A 25145-nucleotide genomic window follows, 5' to 3' on the forward strand; every position below is an offset into this window, starting at 1 on the left:
GAACGGAGTCCTTGGCCACTATATGGGAATGAAACAGTGTTATACATCAACATAATAATGTGCAGACTATTATACGTAAAAGCTGAACATTTCCTGAAAAAGTCAGTTATTTTGAGCAATTCCAGTTCAAATGTGAAACTAATATGTGATATGAACTCATTTCATGCAGGCCTTTTATTTCTCATCATTTTGATCATCATGGCTTCCGTTGATGATCATTAGCATTAGCAGCGAAGTTGTCACGTTGTGTAAATGGTAAATAAAAACAGAATACAATGATTTGCAAATCCTTTTCAACTTATATTCAATTGAATAGACTGCAAAGACAAGATATTTAATGTTCACACTGAGAAACTTCTTTTTTTTTTTGCAAATAATTATTACCTTAAAAACACATTGCAAAAACTTGGCACAGGGGCATTTTCACCGCTGTGTTACATGGCCTTTCCTTTTAACAACACTCAGTAAACGTTTGGGAACTGAGGAGACACATTTTTGAGGTGGAATTCTTTCCCATTCTTGCTTGATGTACAGCTTAAGTTGTTCAAAAGTCCGGGGGTCTCCCTTGTGCTATTTTAGGCTTCATATTTTCAATGGGAGACAGGTCTGGACTACAGGCAGGCCAGTCTAGTACCCGCACTCTTTTACTATGAAGCCACGCTGTTGTAACACGTGGCTTGGCATGGTCTTGCTGAAATAAGCAGGGGCGTCCATGATAACGTTGCTCGGATGGCAACATATGTTGCTCCAAAAACTGTATGTACCTTTCAGCATTAATGGTGCCTTCACAGATGTGTAAGTTACCCATGTCTTGGGCACTAATACACCCCCATACCATCACACATGCTGGCTATAACAATCCAGATGATTCTTTTCCTCTTTGGTCCGGAGGACACGACGTCCACAGTTTCCAAAAACAATTTGAAATGTGGACTCGTCAGCCCACAGAACACTTTTCCACTTTGCATCAGTCCATCTTAGATGAGCTCGGGCCCAGTAAAGCCGGCGGCGTTTCTGGGTGTTGTTGATAAATGGCTTCGGCTTTGCATAGTAGAGTTTTAACTTGCACTTACAGATGTAGCGACGAACTGTAGTTACTGACAGTGGTTTAGTGACGTGTTCCTGAGCCCATGTGGTGATATCCTTTACACACTGATGTCGCTTTTTGATGCAGTACCGCCCGAGGGATTAAACGTCACGGGCTTAGTCGTTTACATGCAGTGATTTCTCCAGATTCTCTGAACCTTTTGATGATATTACGGACCGTAGATGGTGAAATCCCTAAATTCCTTGCAATAGCTTGTTCTTAAACTGTTGGACAATTTGCTCACGCGTTTGTTGACAAAGTGGTGACCCTCGCCCCGTCCTTGTTTGTGAACAACTGAGCATTTCATGGAAGCTGCTTTTATACCCAATCATGGCACCCACCTGTTCCCAATTAGCCTGTTCACCTGTGAGATGTTCCAAATAGGGGTTTGATGAGCATTCCTCAACTTTCTCAGTCTTCTTTGCCACTTGTGCCAGCTTTTTTGAAACATGCTGCATGCATCAAATTCCAAATGAGCTAATATTTGCAAAACTTAACAACGTTTTCCAGTTTGAACGTTAAATATCTTGTCTTTGCAGTCTATTCAATTGAATATAAGTTGAAAAGGATTAGCAAATAATAGTTTTTATTTACCATTTACACAACGTGACAACTTCACTGGTTTTGGGTTTTGCATTAGTTTCACCTTGTGAATCAAATTTCTGGAATAAACAAACCTATGCGGGTAACACCTATATGTGTTAAGTTAAATTTGATAGATGAAATGCATGCTCTATATGTGTTCTGCAAGATATTAACATATTTTAGGAACATTTAGGTCCCTCTATAGGAATGCCTGACATTTTGCACAATGTATTCCAGGAAGTCCTGGCAGACTGTAGTCATTAAGCCTCGTGGACAGGTGTGAGCTAATAGTCGTCTCCCCGACTGACCACCTCCTTGCAGGTGGGCCTGAGGAGGATGGTGTGTTCGTACTGGGCCGTGTAGCTGCCCTTGATGTCACACAGCGGCGGGTAGGGGTCCACGATACCCAGGTCGCACAGGTTCTTCAGCGCCAACAGGTACTTGCTCTCGCCCAGCCGGTCCAGCCAGCGGCGGCAGAACGCCAAGGTGCCGAAGTTCTCATTGATCACGTTCAGAAGGTGCTTGGCCCTCGGAAGTCTGCAGGGTTTAGAACACGGCAACGTGAAACGTGAGCCGACCGTTAAAATGGGCTTTAATGCCGTGTCAGAACCTTATTGGCACGTGTCCGACGTTGAAGTTCTTCATGTAGTGCGAGCACTCCATGTCGTCGTGGACGGCGCCGCGTCCTGTGCTGCCGAAAGTCTCGATGGCGTAGGTTTCGCCTTCCTGAGAAACGGCACAAAACAGACTTAAAGTCACTGGTCAATCCCAAGTTCTTTCAGAGGACATATATGTAGAGGAAGAAGGACCATCAAGACAGAATAGGAATATTATCAAGTTTTACTGAAGCTTTAGGAGACCAGCCCACATCAATACAGTCATATGGTCTAACATTCAAACAGGAAGAGGCAACTTCTTCAATACGCAAACAGCCCCCACCCTCTCCAGAAAGGAATACAGGCTCAGTGTTCTACTACAGATAAGATATAAGGGAGTACTCCAACTCCTACATTGCAAGCCTTCACGGTAACACACGCAGTTTACTTGCGGACATAAAATGAAAAAATGGAAAGAGTACAAATGGAAAAACACTAGCTGATTCAAACATGACTATGAATGAAGTGAAGTATATTTATATAGCGCTTTTCTCTAGTGACTCAAAGCGCTTTACATAGTGAAACCCAATATCTAAGTTACATTTAAACCAGTGTGGGTGCCACTGGCAGCAGGTGGGTAAAGTGTCTTGCCCAAGGACACAACGGCAGTGACTAGGATGGCAGAAGCGGGGATCGAACCTGGAACCCTCAAGTTGCTGGCACGGCCACTCTACCAACAGAGCTATACCGCCCCACAAGGTATGCCTATAGGCTACACTCATGAGGAATTATTTTATCTTGTGATTTGGCTGTCTCCATACGTTTCACATTGCCATGACGACCGGCCAGTTCTTAATTTAATTTAATTGAATTGAATTTAAATTAATTTAATTTAAATTAAATTGTATTTAATAAAAATTGTTTTTAGTTTATTTAATTAAATTAAATTTAGTTTAATTTTAATTTCAATTTCAATTTCAATTTCAATTTCAATTTCAATTTCAACTTCAACTTCAACTTCAACTTCAACTTCAACTTCAACTTCAACTTTAACTTTAACTTTAACTTTAACTTTAATTTTAATTTTTAATTTTTTATTTTTTAAAATTAAATTAAATAGTATTAATAAAAAAAAAAATAGTTTATTTAAATTTAATGTAATTTAATTTTAATTTTAATTTCAATTTGAACTTTAACTTTAACTTTAATTTTAATTTTATTTAAATTAAATTAAATAGTATTTAATAAAAAAATTAATTAGTTCATTTAAATTTAATGTAATTTAATTTCAATTTCAGTTTTAACTTTAACTTTTAAATTTAATTTAAATTTAATTTAAATTTAATTTAAATTTAATTAAATAGTATTTAATAAAAAAAATTAGTTAGTTTATTTGAATTTAATGTAATTTAATTTCAATTTCAATTTTAATTTTAATTTTAACTTTAACTTAAATTTTAATTTTAATTTTTATTTTAATTTTAATTTTAATTTTAATTTTAATTTTAATTAAATTGTATTTAATTTTTGAAAAAATTGTTTATTTAAATTTTATTTAATTTAACAACAAAAACAACAAGGGAGGCTAGTCGCTCAGCTAAACCCTCCTGTGTGAATGAAAAACCCTCAAAGCAGCAGCGTAGACAGCGCGGTGTCAAGCGGTTGGCCTCTATCAGAGTGTGGCTCGTGTTGGCGTGCGCTGATAACGCGGCGACAACTGATAATCAAAGTGCTCGCAGCCCCGTGGCACGCCCGTCCGCCAAAGTCAACCGCTCGCAAAGACACACTCAACTAAATAGGCCAAGATGCAAAGCTGCCACATCAGCATCCCTGCTGGACGCACTTTAGGTGAAAAGCTTGACGCTGCAGCTTGCCAATTAAAATGCTCATTTGTGTCCAGATAGAGCGACCTACAGTCTGCAGCAAGGACGTCGGCCCTCCTTGTCAGTGAACGCAGCAACCGAAGGGTTCGAACCCGCGTTGCTACCCCACGCAGTTGCTAATGTCATTAAATATGTCGTTAAAGTGCAGTGAAATGGAACGCTTCCCTGCACCTTGCCGTAACCCTAACAAGACGCATTTTCCTTCTACAGACCCCAAAACCAGTGAAGTTGTCACGTTGTGTAAATGGTAAATAAAAACAGAATACAATGATTTGCAAATCCTTTAACTTATATTCAATTGCCTGCAAAGACAAGAGCGAACCTGCAACCCTCAGGTTTCTGGCACGGCCGCTCTACCCACTACGCCAGGGGTCACCAACGCGGTGCCCGCGGGCACCAGGCAGCCCGTAAGGACCAGATGAGTAGCCCGCTGGCCTGTTCTAAAAATAGCTCAAATAGCAGCACTGCCTCTATTTTTTTTTATTTTATTTATTTACTAGCAAGCTGGTCTCGCTTTGCCCCACATTTTTAATTCTAAGAGAGACAAAACTCAAATAGAATTTGAAAATCCAAGAAAATATTTTAAAGACTTGGTCTTCACTTGTTTAAATAAATTCATACATTTTTTTACTTTGCTTCTTATAACTTTCAGAAAGACAATTTTAGAGAAAAAATACAACCTTAAAAATGATTTTAGGATTTTTAAACGCATATACCTTTTTACCTTTTAAATTCCTTCCTCTTCTTTCCTGACAATTTAAATCAATGTTCAAGTAAATGTATTTTTTTTTATTGTAAAGAATAATAAATACATTTTAATTTAATTCTTAATTTTAGCTTCTGTTTTTTCGACGAAGAATATTTGTGAAATATTTCTTCAAACTTATTATGATTAAAATTCAAAAAAAATATTCTGGCAAATCTAGAAAATCTGTAGAATCAAATTGAAATCTTATTTCAAAGTCTTTTGAATTTCTTTTAAAATTTTTGTTCTGGAAAATCTAGAAGAAATAATGATTTGTCTTTGTTAGAAATATAGCTTGGTCCAATTTGTTATATATTCTAACAAAGTGCAGATTGTATTTTAACCTATTTAAAACATGTCATCAAAATGCTAAAATTAATCTTAATCAGGAAAAATTACTAATAATGTTCCATAAAATCTTTTTTTAATTTTTTCAAAAAGATTCGAATTAGCTAGTTTTTCTCTTCTTTTTTTCGGTTGAATTTTGAATTTTAAAGAGTCGAAATTGAAGATAAACTATGTTTCAAAATTTAATTGTCATTTTTTTCATGTTTTCTCCTCTTTTAAACCGTTCAATTAAGTGTAAATATCATTAATTATTAATAATAACAAGAGTTAAAGGTAAATTGAGCAAATTGGCTATTTCTGGCAATTTATTTAAGTGTGTATCAAACTGGTAGCCCTGCGCATTAATCAGTACCCAAGAAGTAGCTCTTGCTTTCAAAAAGGTTGGTGACCCCTGCACTACGCCATACCGTTATCATGGACGCCCCTGCTTATTTCAGCAAGACAATGCCAAGCCACGTGTTACAGTCAGTTGAAACATTAAATATCTTGTCTTTGCAGTCTATTCAATTGAATATAAGTTGAAAAGGATTTGCAAATCATTGTATTCTGTTTTTATTTACCATTTACACAACGTGACAACTTCACTGGTTTTGGGGTTTGTAATTGCATTAAGGATAAATTAAGACATGAGGTCATGCCCTTTTCTTTTAGGGGAGCATAAAGCAGCAAACCTCCATCCGTGTAGCCTCTCCTCCTTTCACGATAGGCACCGTCTTCCCTGAGTGTATCCTGTATTGTCCAATAGAGTGGCCGTTGAGGTTCCTGATTGGCTTCACTGCAACAAAACAAAGTGGGTAAGCCCAAATAGCGCACACCGTCACGTACGTGCACGGATTACCTTGATACGTCTTGCCATTTATCTCCACCTCGTAAGACTCCATGACCTCTTGGATGGTCTCGCCAACGTCACACAGGCGCACGTCGATGCCCGCAAACTGGAGCACACATGATGCAAACGTTGTAAAAAAACGACATCAATCGTCTCCGTTTTGTTCCATATTTGGAGGAAAAAATGTAATACAGTGTTCCCTCGCTACAACACGGTTCACTTATTTTACACCGATTTTTTTGTGTCGCATGCTTCTTCTTTTTTTTTTTTTTTTACAGCGTATGAATGCGCATTGTGTTATGCGTCCTGATTGGCTAAGGGACTGTAGACCAGAGCTGGGCAAATATATTGACTCAGAGGGCCACATTGACAGGAAAAAAATGTGTCTGCGGGGCCAAGGTGTATGTGTGTTTGGGTCCCTTTTTTTCAGGAAGTCAAAAGTCACAATGTCCCTTCTAAAAACGTTATGACAGACCACCTAAAAAAAAAACGGAAAGGAATTTTTTTTTTTTTTTACAGCCTTCAGTGACAATCTACAATGTAAATAGTCATGAAAATAAAGAAAACTTTGTTAAAAAGTAGCTAAGCTACAAGAAAAACCATTTGTTAAAAAAGTAGCTAAGCTACAAGAAAAACTATTTGTTAAAAAAGTAGCTAAGTTACAAGAAAAGCTAGATGTTAAAAAAGTAGCTAAGCTACAAGAAAAGCTAGATGTTAAAAAAGTAGCTAAACTACAAGAAAGGCTACTTGTTAAAAAAGTAGCTAAGCTACAAGAAAAGCTACTTGTTAAAAAAGTAGCTAAGATACAAGAAAAGCTACTTGTTAAAAAAGTAGCTAAGCTACAATAAAAGAAAGCTACTTGTTAAAAAAAGTAGCTAAGCTACAAGAAAAGCTACTTGTTAAAAAAGTAGCTAAGCTACAAGAACAGCTACTTGTTAAAAAAGTAGCTAAGCTACAAGAAAAGCTACTTGTTAAAAAAGTAGCTAAGATACAAGAAAAGCTACTTGTTAAAAAAGTACCTAAGCTACAAGAAAAGCTAGATGTTAAAAAAGTAGCTAAGCTACAAGAAAAGCTACTCGTTAAAAAAATAGCTAAGCTACAAGAAAAGCTAGTTGTTAAAAAAGTAGCTAAGCTACAAGAAAAGCTAGTTGTTAAAAAAGTAGCTAAGCTACAAGAAAAGCTAGATGTTAAAAAAGTAGCTAAGCTACAAAAAAAGCTACTCGTTAAAAAAATAGCTAAGCTACAAGAAAAGCTAGTTGTTAAAAAAGTAGCTAAGCTACAAGAAAAGCTAGTTGTTAAAAAAGTAGCTAAGCTACAAGAAAAGCTAGTTGTTAAAAAAGTTCCTAAGCTACAAGAAAAGCTACTTGCTAAAAAAAATAGCTAATCTACAAGAAAAGCTACTTGTTAAAAAAGTAGCGAAGCTACAAGAAAAGCTACTTGTTAAAAAAGTAGCTAAGCTACAAGAAAAGCTACTTGTTAAAAAAGCAGCCAAGCTACAAGAAAAGTTACTTGTTAAAAAAGTAGATAAACTACAAGAAAGGCTACTTGTTAAAAAAGTAGCTAAGCTACAAGAAAAGCTACTTGTTAAAAAAGTAGCTAAGATACAAGAAAAGCTACTTGTTAAAAAAGTAGCTAAGCTACAATAAAAGAAAGCTACTTGTTAAAAAAGTAGCTAAGCTACAAGAAAAGCTACTTGTTAAAAAAGTAGCTAAGCTACAAGAACAGCTACTTGTTAAAAAAGTAGCTAAGCTACAAGAAAAGCTACTTGTTAAAAAAGTAGCTAAGATACAAGAAAAGCTACTTGTTAAAAAAGTACCTAAGCTACAAGAAAAGCTAGATGTTAAAAAAGTAGCTAAGCTACAAGAAAAGCTACTCGTTAAAAAAATAGCTAAGCTACAAGAAAAGCTAGTTGTTAAAAAAGTAGCTAAGCTACAAGAAAAGCTAGTTGTTAAAAAAAGTAGCTAAGCTACAAGAAAAGCTAGATGTTAAAAAAGTAGCTAAGCTACAAGAAAAGCTACTCGTTAAAAAAATAGCTAAGCTACAAGAAAAGCTAGTTGTTAAAAAAGTAGCTAAGCTACAAGAAAAGCTAGTTGTTAAAAAAGTAGCTAAGCTACAAGAAAAGCTAGTTGTTAAAAAAGTTCCTAAGCTACAAGAAAAGCTACTTGCTAAAAAAAAAAGCTAATCTACAAGAAAAGCTACTTGTTAAAAAAGTAGCGAAGCTACAAGAAAAGCTACTTGTTAAAAAAGCAGCCAAGCTACAAGAAAAGTTACTTGTTAAAAAAGTAGATAAACTACAAGAAAGGCTACTTGTTAAAAAAGTAGCTAAGCTACAAGAAAAGCTACTTGTTAAAAAAGTAGCTAAGATACAAGAAAAGCTACTTGTTAAAAAAGTAGCTAAGCTACAATAAAAGAAAGCTACTTGTTAAAAAAGTAGCTAAGCTACAAGAAAAGCTACTTGTTAAAAAAGTAGCTAAGCTACAAGAACAGCTACTTGTTAAAAAAGTAGCTAAGCTACAAGAAAAGCTACTTGTTAAAAAAGTAGCTAAGATACAAGAAAAGCTACTTGTTAAAAAAGTACCTAAGCTACAAGAAAAGCTAGATGTTAAAAAAGTAGCTAAGCTACAAGAAAAGCTACTCGTTAAAAAAATAGCTAAGCTAGATGTTAAAAAAGTAGCTAAACTACAAGAAAGGCTACTTGTTAAAAAAGTAGCTAAGCTACAAGAAAAGCTACTTGTTAAAAAAGTAGCTAAGATACAAGAAAAGCTACTTGTTAAAAAAGTAGCTAAGCTACAATAAAAGAAAGCTACTTGTTAAAAAAGTAGCTAAGCTACAAGAAAAGCTACTTGTTAAAAAAGTAGCTAAGCTACAAGAACAGCTACTTGTTAAAAAAGTAGCTAAGCTACAAGAAAAGCTACTTGTTAAAAAAGTAGCTAAGATACAAGAAAAGCTACTTGTTAAAAAAGTACCTAAGCTACAAGAAAAGCTAGATGTTAAAAAAGTAGCTAAGCTACAAGAAAAGCTACTCGTTAAAAAAATAGCTAAGCTACAAGAAAAGCTAGTTGTTAAAAAAGTAGCTAAGCTACAAGAAAAGCTAGTTGTTAAAAAAGTAGCTAAGCTACAAGAAATCTAGATGTTAAAAAAGTAGCTAAGCTACAAGAAAAGCTACTCGTTAAAAAAATAGCTAAGCTACAAGAAAAGCTAGTTGTTAAAAAAGTAGCTAAGCTACAAGAAAAGCTAGTTGTTAAAAAAGTAGCTAAGCTACAAGAAAAGCTAGTTGTTAAAAAAGTTCCTAAGCTACAAGAAAAGCTACTTGCTAAAAAAAATAGCTAATCTACAAGAAAAGCTACTTGTTAAAAAAGTAGCGAAGCTACAAGAAAAGCTACTTGTTAAAAAAGTAGCTAAGCTACAAGAAAAGCTACTTGTTAAAAAAGCAGCCAAGCTACAAGAAAAGTTACTTGTTAAAAAAGTAGATAAACTACAAGAAAGGCTACTTGTTAAAAAAGTAGCTAAGCTACAAGAAAAGCTACTTGTTAAAAAAGTAGCTAAGATACAAGAAAAGCTACTTGTTAAAAAAGTAGCTAAGCTACAATAAAAGAAAGCTACTTGTTAAAAAAGTAGCTAAGCTACAAGAAAAGCTACTTGTTAAAAAAGTAGCTAAGCTACAAGAACAGCTACTTGTTAAAAAAGTAGCTAAGCTACAAGAAAAGCTACTTGTTAAAAAAGTAGCTAAGATACAAGAAAAGCTACTTGTTAAAAAAGTACCTAAGCTACAAGAAAAGCTAGATGTTAAAAAAGTAGCTAAGCTACAAGAAAAGCTACTCGTTAAAAAAATAGCTAAGCTACAAGAAAAGCTAGTTGTTAAAAAAAAGTAGCTAAGATACAAGAAAAGCTACTTGTAAAAAAAGTAGCTAAGCTACAAGAAAAGCTACTCGTAAAAAAAGTAGCTAAACTACAAGAAAAGCTACTCGTTAAAAAACTAGCTAAGCGACAAGAAAAGCTTCTTGTTAAAAAAGTAGCTAAGCTACAAGAAAAGCTACTCGTTAAAAAGTAGCTAAGCTACAAGAAAAGCTACTCGTTAAATAGTAGGTTAGCTACAAGAAAAGCTTCTTGTTAAAAAAGTAACTAAGCTACAAGAAAAGCTACTCGTTAAAAAGTAGCTAAGATACAAGAAAAGATACTCGTTAAATAGTAGCTAAGCTACAAGAAAAGCTACTCGTTAAATAGTAGGTTAGCTACAAGAAAAGCTTCTTGTTAAAAAAGTAGCTAAGCTACAAGAAAAGATACTCGTTAAAAAGTAGCTAAGCTACAAGAAAAGATACTCGTTAAATAGTAGCTTAGCTACAAGAAAAGCTTCTTGTTAAAAAAGTAGCTAAGCTACAACCCATTTAAGAAAAGCTACTTGTTAAATAGTACCTTAGCTACAAGAAAAGCTACTCGTTAAATTTTTTTTACTGAGAGAATAGTAATTACCTTAATCCCAGTGTCCGTTGCATCCCTGACAGCCTCCAGCAGTCTGTCATATTTGGGGTTGAATGTGACGGTGAAGGCACAATCGATTATTCGACCTGGGTGAAGCAAACAACATGTTGGTGTAAAATCATGTTTTCTCAGTTTGTATTGGAGAACAAAAAACATATTATAGAGCAGTGGATCTCAAACAGTCTTCACTAAGTACCACCTCAGAAAAAACTTACCACCATAATGACTGACATTAAAATACAGTAGCGTACCGTAGTTGGCCTATTTGGTTTAAAAAGTATATTTTATATTTTTAACATTACACACAGTTTGAACAGTGACACTGGCTTTGAGTATAGGATATTTTTTTTTAACTTGGGCATACCGCTACATCGGTGGTCGGCTCTTTAGCGCCGTCCTAGTGGCTCCTTGGAGCTTTTCCCCAAAAATTATGAAAATGGAAAAAGATGGGAAAAAAACATATTTTTGTTTTAGTATAGTTTTTGTTTGATGACAAACACGACACAAACCTGTTGGAACTACCACTGTTGAATATGTTTGTGTTTATGCTTCACTGATGACACTATTTGTTGAGCATCGTTTTGTCCTACTAATTTCGGTGGTCCATGAACTCACCGCAGTTGTGCAACCGTTTGTTTACATGTACAGCTTTCTCCGACGCTGCCACAGAAAGAGGTGTTTTGTGCCACTCCTTCCTTGTCTCGTTTTGTCCACCAAACGTTTTATACTGTGCGTGAATGCACAAAAGTGAGTTTTGTTGATGTTATTGACTTTTGTGGAGTGCTAATCAGGCATATTTGGTCACTGCGCTAATATGCTATTTAGGCTAGCTGTATGTACATATTGCATCATTATGCCTCGTTTGTAGGTATATTTAATTTCCTTTACTTATGTCCTCTGTGTATTTAATTTATATTTGCATGTCTCATGACACATTATCTGTACTTCAGATAGTTGTCTGTATGCCATGTTGTTCCAGACCACAGCAAACGTTACCCAGCTTGCAAAGATTGTTATAAATCTTCCCAACTTTCCTTTAACTTGGACACACACATCTATACCTTTGGCCACCCTAAGACAGTCATTTCCGGAAGTTATCTCACCTTCTGAGAAGTTGTACTAATGTTTTCCAATGTTGTAAAAATGTGTAGAATAAATATTACATTTCAACATTTCTGTCAACGAAGATTTGCGTCAGCCTGCGACACATAGTCATTTTGATAGTAGGCTAATATAGCTAATATAGACACTTACATCATGTGTTGTCTTCATTATAACACTTATATAAGGCTTTTATTTTATATATCTAACATGGACACTTACATCATGTGTTGCCTTCATTATAACACTTATTTAAGACTTTTAAAGTAATTTTGATAGTAGGCTAATATAGACACTTACATCATGTGTTGGCTTCATTACAACACTTATATAAGACTTTTAAAGTCATTTTGATAGTAGGCTAATATAGACACTTACATCATGTGTTGCCTTCATTATGAGACTTATTTAAGACTTTTGAAAGTAATTTTGATAGTAGGCTAATATAGACACTTACATCATGTGTTGTCTTCATTAAAAGACTTATTTAAGACTTTTAAAGTCATTTTGATAGTAGGCTAATATAGCTAAAATAGACACTTACATCATATGTTGGCTTCATTACAACACTTATATAAGACTTTTAAAGTCATTTTGATAGTAGGCTAATATAGACACTTACATCATGTGTTGCCTTCATTATGAGACTTATATAAGACTTTTGAAAGTAATTTTGATAGTAGGCTAATATAGACACTTACATCATGTGTTGTCTTCATTAAAAGACTTATTTAAGACTTTTAAAGTCATTTTGATAGTAGGCTAATATAGCTAAAATAGACACTTACATCATATGTTGGCTTCATTATAACACTTATATAAGACTTTTAAAGTAATTTTGATAGTAGGCTAATATACACACTTACATCATGTGTTGCCTTCATTACAACACTTATATAAGACTTTTAAAGTCATTTTGATAGTAGGCTAATATAGACACTTACATCATGTGTTGCCTTCATTATGAGACTTATTTAAGACTTTTGAAAGTAATTTTGATAGTAGGCTAATATAGACACTTACATCATGTGTTGGCTTCATTACAACACTTATATAAGACTTTTAAAGTCATTTTGATAGTAGGCTAATATAGACACTTACATCATGTGTTGCCTTCATTATGAGACTTATATAAGACTTTTGAAAGTAATTTTGATAGTAGGCTAATATAGACACTTACATCATGTGTTGTCTTCATTAAAAGACTTATTTAAGACTTTTAAAGTCATTTTGATAGTAGGCTAATATAGCTAAAATAGACACTTACATCATATGTTGGCTTCATTATAACACTTATATAAGACTTTTAAAGTAATTTTGATAGTAGGCTAATATACACACTTACATCATGTGTTGCCTTCATTACAACACTTATATAAGACTTTTAAAGTCATTTTGATAGTAGGCTATTATAGCTAATACAGACACTTACATCATGTGTTGTCTTCCTTATAACACTTATTTAAGACTTTTAAAGTCATTTTGATAGTTGGCTAATACAGCTAAAATAGACACTTGAATCATACGTTGGCTTCATTATAACACTTATATAAGACTTTTAAAGTAATTTTGATAGTAGGCTAATATACACACTTACATCATGTGTTGCCTTCATTACAACACTTATATAAGACTTTTAAAGTCATTTTGATAGTAGGCTAATATAGCTAATATAGACACTTACATCATGTGTTGCCTTCATTATAACACTTATATAAGACTTTTAAAGTCATTTTGATAGTAGGCTAATATAGCTAATATAGACACTTACATCATGTGTTGCCTTCATTATAACACTTATTTAAGACTTTTAAAGTCATTTTGATAGTAGGCTAATATGGCTAATATAGACACCTACAGCATGTGTTGCCTTCATTATAAGACTTTTAAAGTAATTTTGATAGTAGGCTAATACAGCTAATATAGACACCTACATCATGTGTTGCCTTCATTATAAGACTTTTAAAGTAATTTTGATAGTAGGCTAATATAACCAATATAGATACTTACATCATGTGTTGTCTTTATTACAACACTTATATAAGACTTTTCAGTTTTTGTGGCTCCAGACAGATTTGTTTTTTGTATTGTTGGTCCAAAATGGCTCTAGATAGAGCCCGCGCACCACAGTTTGAGGATCACTGCTTTAGGGTAACACAGTTCTCATCTAACTTGTACTCTAAAATGTACAAACGTTAATTTAAAAAAAAAAAATCTACTGGAGCAGGTGCAGCAATCTAACAGAGTTCCTGGCATTCTTTTTGGAGGGCCACTTGTTGCTAGGCAGAATTCACAGTCCCGCAAATGTGTCAAAACACAGCACTATAAGATAATATTTGACAAATTGTTTTGAATTTACAATGGCGAACATAACAATTCATTTTTTTTTTTAAATTTTAACATAGTGTCAAATTCAAGAGAATAACGTATACTTCTTCTTCAGGCTGCAAACTAGTTAAGACTGAATCAACAGCACCCCCGCTGGTTGCAACCCAGTACTGCACTCTATACGTAAACCCATCAATTCCACACAAAAACTCCTCACCGTTGACGTGCGTTCCAAAGTCTATTTTGCAGACGTCGTCGTAGCGTAGCACCGTGGGGTCTCCGGCGTTGGGGGTGTAGTGGGCGGCGCAGTGGTTGATGGAGCAGCCGGTGGGGAAAGCCAAGCCCGCCTTCAGTCCGTTGTCCTGAATGAGCCTCCTGGAGCAGGCCTCAAGTTTCTCACTGGCGGGAGCAGCGAGCAACACACACAAACACGTCAACGGTCCTGAAAGCGGTTATTACATTGGGCAGACGCTCACCAGATGTCAATCATAGTCATGCCCGGTTGGATCCAGCTCCTCACGTAGGAGCGGACCTGGCGGTGGGCCTCCGCCGCCTGCCTGAAGTCGCTCCACATCTCCTCATTGGCCGAGTCCAGAGCTCGCTTCTCCTCGCTGGAGGTCCTCCAGGCTGCACTGCGCCTAGTGGAGGACATGATATAACACAACAACAATACATCCATTCTTTCCATTATGAACTAAAACATTCCATTCATATTATATTGCTGGGATGTATCATTTGTTGATAAAATACAAATTAACAAACTATATTAACTAGCCATATTGGACCAAAAATACCAAAAACTAATCTGTCTGGAGCCGCAAAAAATGAAAAGCCTTATATAAGTGTTATAATGAAGACAACACATGATGTAAGTGTCTATATTAGCTATATTAGCCTACTATCAAAAGGACTTTAAAAGTCTTGTATAAGTGTTATAATGAAGACAACACAGGATGTAAGTGTCTATATTAGCTATAATAGCCTACTATCAAAATGACTTTAAAAGTCTTATATAAGTGTTGCAATGAAGACAACACATGATGTAAGTGTCTATATTAGCCTACTATCAAAATGACTTTAAACTACAAGAAAAGCTACTTGTTAAAAAAGTTCCTAAGCTACAAGAAAAAATAGTTGTTTAAAAAGTAGCAAAGCTACAAGAAAAGCTAATTGTTAAAAAAGTAGCTAAGCTACAAGAAAAGCTACTTGTTAAAAAAGTAACTAAGCTACAAGAAAAGCTTCTTGTTAAAAAAGTAACTAAACTACAAGAAAAGCTTCTTGTTAAAAAAAGTAGCTAAGCTACAAGAAAAGCTACTCGTTAAAAAAGTAGCTAAGCTACAAGAAAAGCTACTTGTTAAAAAAGTAGCTAAGCTACAAGGAAAGCTACTCGTTAAAAAAAATAGCTAAGCTACAAGAAAAGCTACTTGTTAAAAAAATAGCTAAGCTACTCGTTAAAAAAGTAGCTAAGCTACAAGAAGAGCTAGTTGTTAAAAAAGTAACTAAACTATAAGAAAAGCTTCTTGTTAAAAAAGTAGCTAAGCTACAAGAAAAGCTACTCGTTAAAAAAGTAGCTAAGCTACAAGAAAAGCTACTTGTTAAAAAAGTAGCTAAGCTGCAAGAAAAGCTACTCGTTAAAAAAGTAGCTAAGCTACAAGAAAAGCTACTTGCTAAAAAAAGCAGCTAAGTTACAAGGAAAGCTACTTGTTAAAAAAGTAGCGAAGCTACAAGAAAAGCTACTTGCTAAAGAAGTAGCTAGGCTACAAGACAATCTACTCGTAGAAAAAGTAGCTATGCTACAAAAAAAGCTACTTGTTAAATAGTAGATTAGCTACAAGAAAAGCTACTTGTTAAAAATCTAGCTAAGCTGCAAGAAAAGCTACTTGTTAAAAAAGTAGCTAAGCTACAAGAAAAGCTACTTGCTAAAAAAGTAGCGAAGCTACAAGAAAATGTACTTCTTAAAAAAGTAGCTAAGCTACAAGAAAAGCTACTCGTTAAATAATAGCTTAGCTACAAGAAAAGCTACTCGTTAAAAAAGTAGCTAAGATACAAGAAAAGCTACTTGTTAAAAAAGTAACTAAACTACAAGAAAAGCTTCTTGTTAAAAAAGTAGCTAAGCTACCGCCAAGCTCCTGGAAAAAGTAGCTAAGCTACGTAGCTTGTTACTGCCCATCACTGATGTACACCATGTATAGCCATACACAACAAATGACACACAACACCACATTTGTCTTGATTCAAAGTTGGCTAGCAGGAAAAAAGGGAGGGCGTAGAGGTCACCCACCCGTCTTTGGAGGGCGGGTATTCACACTCCTCTCCTCTGGGAAAGTCTCCGCTGGGATAAAGCTGGCAAATGGGGACTGAAGGCGGGTCAGTCTGTCCCCTCACTGTGGCCCACATACACAGGAGAGGACAAGACATATTAGTCATGTGACATATTAGTCATGTGACACATTAGTCATGTGACACGTTTAGCTGAGGAATAAATGTCACAATATAATTACACTCATATCCAGCCTGTCAGGGCTCTCTGACACTTTTATTTCCCTTCCAGCGCTGTTGGTTTTTTTGTTACTGTTTGTCTCCTGCAGTCCTTCTCAAAAATACGAATCCCTAAAGGGACATGGGGGAAAAAAAAAATTTAGAATTTTTTTTTTTTTTTTTAGACATGCATCTCTTTATAAAAAAAATTTTTTTTTTTATTTAAATATTTTTTATTTTATTTTTTTAGACATGTATCTCGTCCGCACGAGAAACTTTTTATAAAGTTATAAAAAAAAATAATAATAATGATTTTAATATTTTTTGTGTAATTTTATGTATCTCGTGTGCATGAAAAAATTTGTTGTGCGCACGGGATACATGTCTAAAAAAACAAAAAACAAACACAAATTATAAATTTAAAAAAAAATTGTTTTTATAACTTCATAAAAAGTTTCTCGTGCACACGAGAAACTTTTTATAAAGTTATAAAAAAAATAAAAAAATAATGATTTTAATATTTTTTGTGTATTTTGTGTAATTTTATGTATCTCGTGTGCACGAAAACATTTGTTGTGCGCACGGGATACATGTCTAAAAAAACAAAAAACAAATACAAATTATAGATTTTAAAAAAAAATTGTTTTTATAACTTTATAAAAAGTTTCTCGTGCGCACGAGAAACATGTCTAAAAAAAATTTTTAAAAATAAAAATTATTATTATTTTTTTTTTTACCCCATGTCCCTTTAGGGGCGCCGTACAAAGACTTCTCAAAGGGGCCGTGCTTTATCAGTATCATGCAGTATAACTCTTCCAAATGCCGTGCATTACAAAATGTGCTCATTGTTTGATTCCTTTTCGCTATTATTGTTTTCTATATTGTGCTCCTGAGTTAATATAGCTGATCAATTGTAATTTATATTTATTGAGTTTATTTAATTGTATTTTTCCATACCAAATAGTTCAAGTCGGTCACATTTTTTTTATAGTTTAAATATTTTATTTTTATTTTCAGGCAAATCTTTTCTGTTTAAGACTAAACACAATGTTAATAGTTATTTTTGTTGTATTTTGATCGATTTTTATTTATTTTTCTTCTTTTTTTGCTTTTCTTTAATTTTAATAGGGATACAGTGTTATGCGGAGGTGTTCTTACAACCGTTTTATAGACAAACGATACTATTTATAGTCAGGGGAGGCGCAGAATGTTTTCACATAAAATAATTGAGAAGAACTGCTCTATTGGGACAATATAATGTTCATGATGTGCCTACCTGCTCAGTGGCCTAGTGGTTAGAGTCGGTAGGTTGCGAGTTCAAACCAATACCAAAGACTATAAAAATGAGACCCATTACCTCCCTGCTTGGCACTCAGCATCAAGGGTCGTACTTTGGGGGTTAAATCAAGAACAATTATTCCCGGGCGCGGCCACCGCTGCTGCTCACTACTCCCCTCACCTCCCAGGGGGTGATCAAGGGTGATGGGTCAAATGCAGAGAATCATTTCGCCACACCTCGTGTGTGTGTGTGACTATCATTGGTACTTTAACTTTTGATTTGTACCTTCCTAGCTGCACTTTGCCTACCGTCTCTGCGAGTTGGTGACAGTGCTAAAACAACAAACCCCAAAAGCAGTGAAGTTGGCACGTCGTGTAAATTGTAAATAAAAACAGAATACAATGATTTGCAAATCCTTTTCAACTTATATTCAATTGAATAGACTGCAAAGACAAGATATTTAACGTTCCAACTGGAAAATGTTATTTTTTTGCAAATATTAGCTCATTTGGAATTGGATGCCTGCAACATGTTTCAAAAAAGCTGGCACAAGTGGCAAAAAAGACTGAGAAAGTTGAGGGAATGCTCATCAAACACTTATTTGGAACATCCCACAGGTGAACAGGCTAGTTGGGAACAGGTGGGTGCCATGATTGGGTATAAAAAGCAGCTTCCATGAAATGCTCAGTCGTTCATAAACAAAGACGGGGCGAGGCTCACCACTTTGTCAACAAATGCGTGAGCAAATTGTTTAAGAGCAACATTTCTCAACCAGCTATTGCAAGGAATTTAGGGATTTCACCATCTACGGTCCGTAATATCATCAAAAGGTTCAGAGAATCTGGAGAAATCACTGCACGTAAGCCATGATATTACGGACCTAAGGTCCCTCAGGCTGTACTGCATCAAAAAGCGACATCAGTGTGTAAAGGATATCACCACGTGGGCTCAGGAACACTTCAGAAAACCACTGTCAGTAACTACAGTTAGTCGCTACATCTGTAAGTGCAAGTTAAAACTCTACTATGCAAAGCCAAAGCCATTTATCAACAACACCCAGAAACGCCGCCGGCTTCGCAGGGCCCGAACTCATCTAATATGGACTGATGCAAAGTGGAAAAGTGTTCTGTGGTCTGACGAGTCCACATTTCAAATAGTTTTTGGAAACTGTGTACGTCGAGAAAAAGAACCATCCGGATTGTTCTAGGCGCAAAGTGTAAAAGGCAGCATGTGTGATGGTATGGGGGTGTATTAGTGCCCAAGACATGGGTAACTTACACATCTGTGAATGCTGAAAGGTACATACAGGTTTTGGAGCAACATATGTTGCCATTCAAGCAACGTTATCATGGACGCCCCTGCTTATTTCAGCAAGACAATGCCAAGCCACGCGTTACAACAGCGTGGCTTCGTAGTAAAAGAGTGCGGGTACTAGACTGGCCTGCCTGTAGTCCAGACCTGTCTCCCATTGAAAATGTGTGGCGCATTATGAAGCCTAAAATACCACAACGGACTGTTGAACAACTTAAGCTGTACATCAAGCAAGAATGGGAAAAAATTCCACTTGAAAAGCTTCAAAAATGTGTCTCCTCAGTTCCCAAACGTTTACTGAGTGTCGTTAAAAGGAAAGGCCATGTAACACAGTGGTGAACATGCCCCTGTGACAACTTTTTTGCATTGAGTTACTGATTATTTGCAAAAAAAATGTTATATTTGTCAGTGTGAACATGAAATATCTTGTCTTTGCAGTCTATTCAATTGAATATAAGTTGAAAAGGATTTGCAAATCATTGTTTTTATTTACCATTTACACAACGTGACAACTTTACTGGTTTTGGGGTTTTGTAGAAGCAAAGAGATAAAGGTGTAAAATGTGTAGGAAATAGAAAGTTGTACAAAATGGACTCACATCCTTTCTTCTTTTTCTTCTTCTTCCTCCTCTTGGCGGCTGAACTCTCGCCCTCATCGCCCTCCCCTGGAAAGCATGGCTGGCCTCAGGACATCTTTCTCGTAAGCACACCAAAGACGATGACATCTTTTTTTCTTTTTTGTTTTTTTTTTACCTTCTTCACCATCCTCCTCCTCCTCCTCCTCCTCCTCCTCCTCCCTCTCTTTGTCCTCCAGTGTTTGCCTCTCCAGCTGTTCTGTCACTTCACCCACTTCTCCAACCTCCCCCTCGGCCTGGTGTGCCCCCGCTGCTGCAATGTCAAGTCACGTCGCCACGTGCACGTCACAGGTAAACAAAACTCAAACGCACGCGCACGCACACACACACACACACACACACACACACACACACACACACACACACACACACACACACACACATGCAGTTTGTGCTTTGGAGAACCTGCGTCCACTTGAACTTGGCAGGTGCTGTGCATAAATAATATCTGGAGCTCGATATCCTCAAGGGCGTACAGTAAGTACAGTACAGTGTAGTGTTGGGTGTCCTGCAGCATGATCAAGCACAGCTGGCCAACCACTTCATTGTGTGAATGCTCCCAAACATTCACACATACTGTATGCTTTCCTACACTAAAATTCACCCATTTATTATTCAACTTCTTCTGCAGATTTTAACGCGCTCTACTTTCCACTATTTTTCACCCGATTCAAAGCGTTCCAACTTCAAACTGTTCAGCCTATTCGGGAATCGCGGGGCTTTCCCTTGACAAATTCCCCAAAAATTCCCAGATTTCCCAGAATTCCAGGTTTTCCGGGACATTTTTTCCCCATTCAAAATGAATTGGCCATTTTTCAAACTTGCACCATTTCCACATTTTTCAACCCATTCAAACCATTCCACTTTCAACACATTTCAGCATCCTGGACATTCAAACTATCATTTTTCCAAGTTCCAAAAAAATTCCAGGATTTTCCAGGATTCCTGGTTTTATACAGCCCTATTTCAACCCTTTTTTCTGGCGACTACTCCTTCCACATTTTTCAACCCACTTCAATCATTCCACCGTCAAAACATTACTCTTAATCAGGAAAAAAAAATTGTTATTTTTTTAACCTGAAAAATTCCCGATTTTCCCGAAATTCCAGGAATTCCGTAATACCATTTCTCAATTCAACATGTTACTACTTCGACATTTTTCGACCGATTAGAAAAATTCCAACACCAACCATTTCAACTCATTCAAGTTTTTTTTGCCATTTTCAAGCTCCTGCTTTTCTCGAAATTCCCAATTTTTTCTGAAATTCCCAATGAAATCAATGGGACATTCTTCAAAGTTCCACAACTCCCACATTTTTCATCTGACTCGAACTGTTCCGACTTCAAAATATTCAGCCTGTTCAGGAATTGTGTGTTGTACTTCAACAATTATAAAAAAAATTCCCGAATTTCCCATGATCTCTATTTTTTTTCATTTTGCCCATTCAAAATGAATTGGCCATTTTTTCAAACTTGCACCATTTCCACATTTTTCAACCTATTCAAACCATTCCAATCTTCAACACATTCCACCATTCTGGAAATTCAAACTATCATTTTTCCAAGTTCCAAAAAAATTCCAGGATTTTCCAGGATTCCTGGTTTTCCAAAACCCTATTTCAACCCTTTTTTCTGGCGACTACTCCTCCCACATTTTTCAACCCACTTCAATCGTTCCACCGTCAAAACATTCCTCTTAATCAGGAAAAAAAACAAGTTATTTTTTGAACCGGAAAAATTCCAGATTTTCCCAAAATTCCAGGAATTCCGTAATACCATTTCTCAATTCAACATGTTACTACTTCGACATTTTTCGACCGATTAGAAAAATTCCACCACCAACCATTTCAACTCATTCAAGTTTTTTGCCATTTTCAAAAAATTCCTGCTTTTCTCGAAATTCCCAATTTTTTCTGAAATTCCCAATGAAATCAATGGGACATTCTTCAAAGTTCCACAACTCCCACATTTTTCATCTGACTCAAACTGTTCCGACTTCAAAATATTCAGCCTGTTCAGGAATTGTGTGCTCTACTTCAACAATTATAAAAAAAAATTCCCGAATTTCCCATGATCTCTTTTTTTTTTTCATTTTGCCCATTCAAAATGAATTGGCCATTTTTCAAACTTGCACCATTTCCACATTTTTCAACCTATTCAAACCATTCCACTTTCAACACATTTCAGCATCCTGGAAATTCAAACTATCATTTTTCCAAGTTCCAAAAAAATTCCAGGATTTTCCAGGATTCCTGGTTTTCCAAAGCCCTATTTCAACCCTTTTTTCTGGCGACTACTCCTCCCACATTTTTCAACCCACTTCAATCGTTCCACCGTCAAAACATTACTCTTAATCAGGAGAAAAAAACAAAGTTGTATTTTTAACTGGAAAAATTCCCGGTTTCCCCGAAATTCCAGGAATTCCGTAATACCATTTGTCAATTCAACATGTTACTACTTCGACATTTTTCGACCGATTAGAAAAATTCCACCACCAATCATTTCAACTCATTCAAGTTTTTTGCCATTTTCAAAAAAATTCCTGCTTTTCTCGAAATTCCCATTTTTTTCTGAAATTCCCACTGAAATCAATGGGACATTCTTCAAAATTCCACAACTCCCACATTTTTCATCTGATTCAAACTGTTCCGACTTCAAAATATTCAGCCTGTTCAGGAATTGTGTGCTCTACTTCAACAATTATAAAAAAAAAATCCCGAATTTCCCATGATCTCTTTTTTTTTCCATTTTGCCCATTCAAAATGAATAGGCCATTTTTCAAACTTGCACCATTTCCAAATTTTTCAACCTATTCAAACCATTCCACCTTCAACACATTCCACCATTCTGGAAATTCAAACTATCATTTTTCCAAGTTCATAAATATTCCAGGATTTTCCAGAATTCCTGCTTTTCCAAAAACCTATATTTCCTCTCTTTTTTCTGGCGACTACTCCTTCCACATTTTTCAATCCACTTCAACCGTTCCACCGTCAAAACATTCCTCTTAATCAGGACAAAAATGAAGTTGTTTTTTGAACTGGAAAAATTCCTGATTTTCCTGAAATTCCAGGAATTCCGTAATACAATTTTTTAATTCTACATGTTACTACTTCAACATTTCTCAACCGATTTGAAAAATCATCAGACCACTCAAGTTTTTTTTTTTACCATTTTAAAAAAAAATTCCCGCTTTTTTCCTGAAATTTCCACCTTTTTTTCTGGCAACTACTCCTCCCACATTTTTCAACCCACTTCAATCGTTCCAATGTCAAAACATTCCTCTTAATCAGGAAAAAAAACAAGTTATTTTTTTAACCGGAAAAATTCCCGATTTTCCCAAAATTCCAGGAATTCCGTAATACCATTTCTCAATTCAACATGTTACTACTTCGACATTTTTCGACCGATTAGAAAAATTCCACCACCAACCATTTCAACTCATTCAAGTTTTTTGCCATTTTCAAAAAAATTCCTGCTTTTCTCGAAATTCCCATTTTTTTCTGAAATTCCCACTGAAATCAATGGGACATTCTTCAAAATTCCACAACTCCCACATTTTTCATCTGATTCAAACTGTTCCGACTTCAAAATATTCAGCCTGTTCAGGAATTGTGTGCGATACTTCAACAATTCTAAAAAAAATTCTCGAATTTCCCAAGATCTCTATTTTTTTCCATTTTGCCCATTCAAAATGAATTGGCCATTTTTCAGATTTGCACCATTTCCACATTTTTCAACCTATTCAAACCATTCCACTTTCAACACATTTCAGCATCCTGGAAATTCAAACTATCATTTTTCCAAGTTACAGAAAAATTCCAGGATTTTCCAGGATTCCTGGTTTTCTACAGCCCTATTTCAACCCTTTTTTCTGGCGACTACTCCTTCCACATTTTTCAACCCACTTCAATCGTTCCATGGTCAAAACATTCCTCTTAATCAGGACAAAAATGAAGTTGTTTTTTGAACTGGAAAAATTCCTGATTTTCCTGAAATTCCAGGAATTCCGTAATACAATTTTTTAATTCTACATGTTACTACTTCAACATTTCTCAACGGATTTGAAAAATCATCAGACCACTCAAGTTTTTTTTTTTACCATTTTAAAAAAAAATTCCCGCTTTTTTCCTGAAATTTCCACCTTTTTTTCTGGCAACTACTCCTCCCACATTTTTCAACCCACTTCAATCGTTCCAATGTCAAAACATTCCTCTTAATCAGGAAAAAAAACAAGTTATTTTTTTAACCGGAAAAATTCCAGATTTTCCCAAAATTCCAGGAATTCCGTAATACCATTTCTCAATTCAACATGTTACTACTTCGACATTTTTCGACCGATTAGAAAAATTCCACCACCAACCATTTCAACTCATTCAAGTTTTTTGCCATTTTCAAAAAAATTCCTGCTTTTCCTGAAATTCCCATTTTTTTCTGAAATTCCCACTGAAATCAATGGGACATTCTTCAAAATTCCACAACTCCCACATTTTTCATCTGATTCAAACTGTTCCGACTTCAAAATATTCAGCCTGTTCAGGAATTGTGTGCTCTACTTCAACAATTCTAAAAAAAATTCTCGAATTTCCCAAGATCTCTATTTTTTTCCATTTTGCCCATTCAAAATGAATTGGCCATTTTTCAGATTTGCACCATTTCCACATTTTTCAACCTATTCAAACCATTCCACTTTCAACACATTTCAGCATCCTGGAAATTCAAACTATCATTTTTCCAAGTTACAGAAAAATTCCAGGATTTTCCAGGATTCCTGGTTTTCCAAAGCCCTATTTCAACCCTTTTTTCTGGCGACTACTCCTTCCACATTTTTCAACCCACTTCAATCGTTCCATGGTCAAAACATTCCTCTTAATCAGGACAAAAAAAAAAGGTATTTTTTGAACCGGAAAAATTCCCGATTTTCCCGAAATTCCAGGAATTCCGTAATACCATTTCTCAATTCAACATGTTACTACTTCAACATTTTTCGACCGATTGGAAAAATGCCACCACCAACCATTTCAACTCATTCACACCATTCAAGTTTTTTTTTACCATTTTCCCAAAAATTCCCGCTTTTGTCAAAATTTCCAATTTTTTCCAAAATTCAAAGGGACATTCTTCAAAGTTCCACAACTCCCACATTTTTCAACCGATTCAAACCATTCCACCTTCAACACATTTCAGAATCCTGGAAATTCAAACTATAATTTTTCCAAGTTCCAAAAAAATTCCAGGATTTTCCAGGATTCCTGCTTTTCCAAAAACTTTTATTTCCATCCTTTTTTCTGGCGACTTCTACTTCCACAATTTTCAACCCACTTCAACCGTTCCACCGTCAAAACATTCCTCTTAATCAGGACAAAGTTGTTTGGAAAAATTCCCGGTTTTCCCAAAATTCCGTAATACCATTTCTCAATTCAACATGTTACTACTTCAACATTTCTCGACCCATTTTAAAA

General features: G+C 35.5%; 2 protein-coding genes across 3 annotated transcripts in view; one reads left to right on the forward strand and one right to left on the reverse strand.

Moving 5' to 3' along the window:
- LOC133647017 (uncharacterized protein C3orf20-like) overlaps nucleotides 1-25145 on the forward strand; it is an 85171-nt gene that overhangs the window by 6811 nt on the left and 53215 nt on the right. For both annotated transcript variants that reach the window (XR_009825412.1, XM_062043056.1), the window contains exons 2-4: nucleotides 1994-2109; nucleotides 19722-19748; nucleotides 19863-19974. Coding sequence is in view for 1 of the 2 variants with exons in the window: in XM_062043056.1 (XP_061899040.1) it covers nucleotides 19723-19748; nucleotides 19863-19974 (138 nt within the window). In the remaining variant the exon portion in view is untranslated. The remainder of the gene's footprint in view (nucleotides 1-1993; nucleotides 2110-19721; nucleotides 19749-19862; nucleotides 19975-25145) is intronic.
- Nucleotides 1687-19683, reverse strand: LOC133647018 (methionine aminopeptidase 2). Its single transcript, XM_062043057.1, has 10 exons — nucleotides 19648-19683; nucleotides 16483-16591; nucleotides 16263-16365; nucleotides 14458-14619; nucleotides 14199-14380; nucleotides 10544-10638; nucleotides 6083-6179; nucleotides 5916-6019; nucleotides 2283-2398; nucleotides 1687-2209 (listed from the first exon to the last, which is right to left on the reverse strand). Exons 4-10 carry the CDS (start codon nucleotides 14553-14555, stop codon nucleotides 1957-1959), a joined length of 945 nt encoding a protein of 314 aa, XP_061899041.1. The 5' UTR covers nucleotides 14556-14619; nucleotides 16263-16365; nucleotides 16483-16591; nucleotides 19648-19683; the 3' UTR covers nucleotides 1687-1956.

This window comes from Entelurus aequoreus, linkage group LG03, assembly GCF_033978785.1.
Source record: "Entelurus aequoreus isolate RoL-2023_Sb linkage group LG03, RoL_Eaeq_v1.1, whole genome shotgun sequence".
Lineage (NCBI taxonomy): Eukaryota > Metazoa > Chordata > Actinopteri > Syngnathiformes > Syngnathidae > Entelurus > Entelurus aequoreus.

What these genes read in the sequence shown, in the direction of transcription:
- LOC133647018 (XM_062043057.1), bottom strand. Translation starts at nt 14,555, where the DNA reads ATGTGGAGCGACTTCAGGCAGGCGGCGGAGGCCCACCGCCAGGTCCGC. An exon ending in GAGAGGCTACACGGATGGAG is followed by an intron (nt 2,399 to 5,915) that starts GTTTGCTGCTTT and finishes GCCGTTTCTCAG; the next exon opens with GAAGGCGAAACCTACGCCAT. An exon ending in GTCGGACACGTGCCAATAAG is followed by an intron (nt 2,210 to 2,282) that starts GTTCTGACACGG and finishes TAAACCCTGCAG; the next exon opens with ACTTCCGAGGGCCAAGCACC.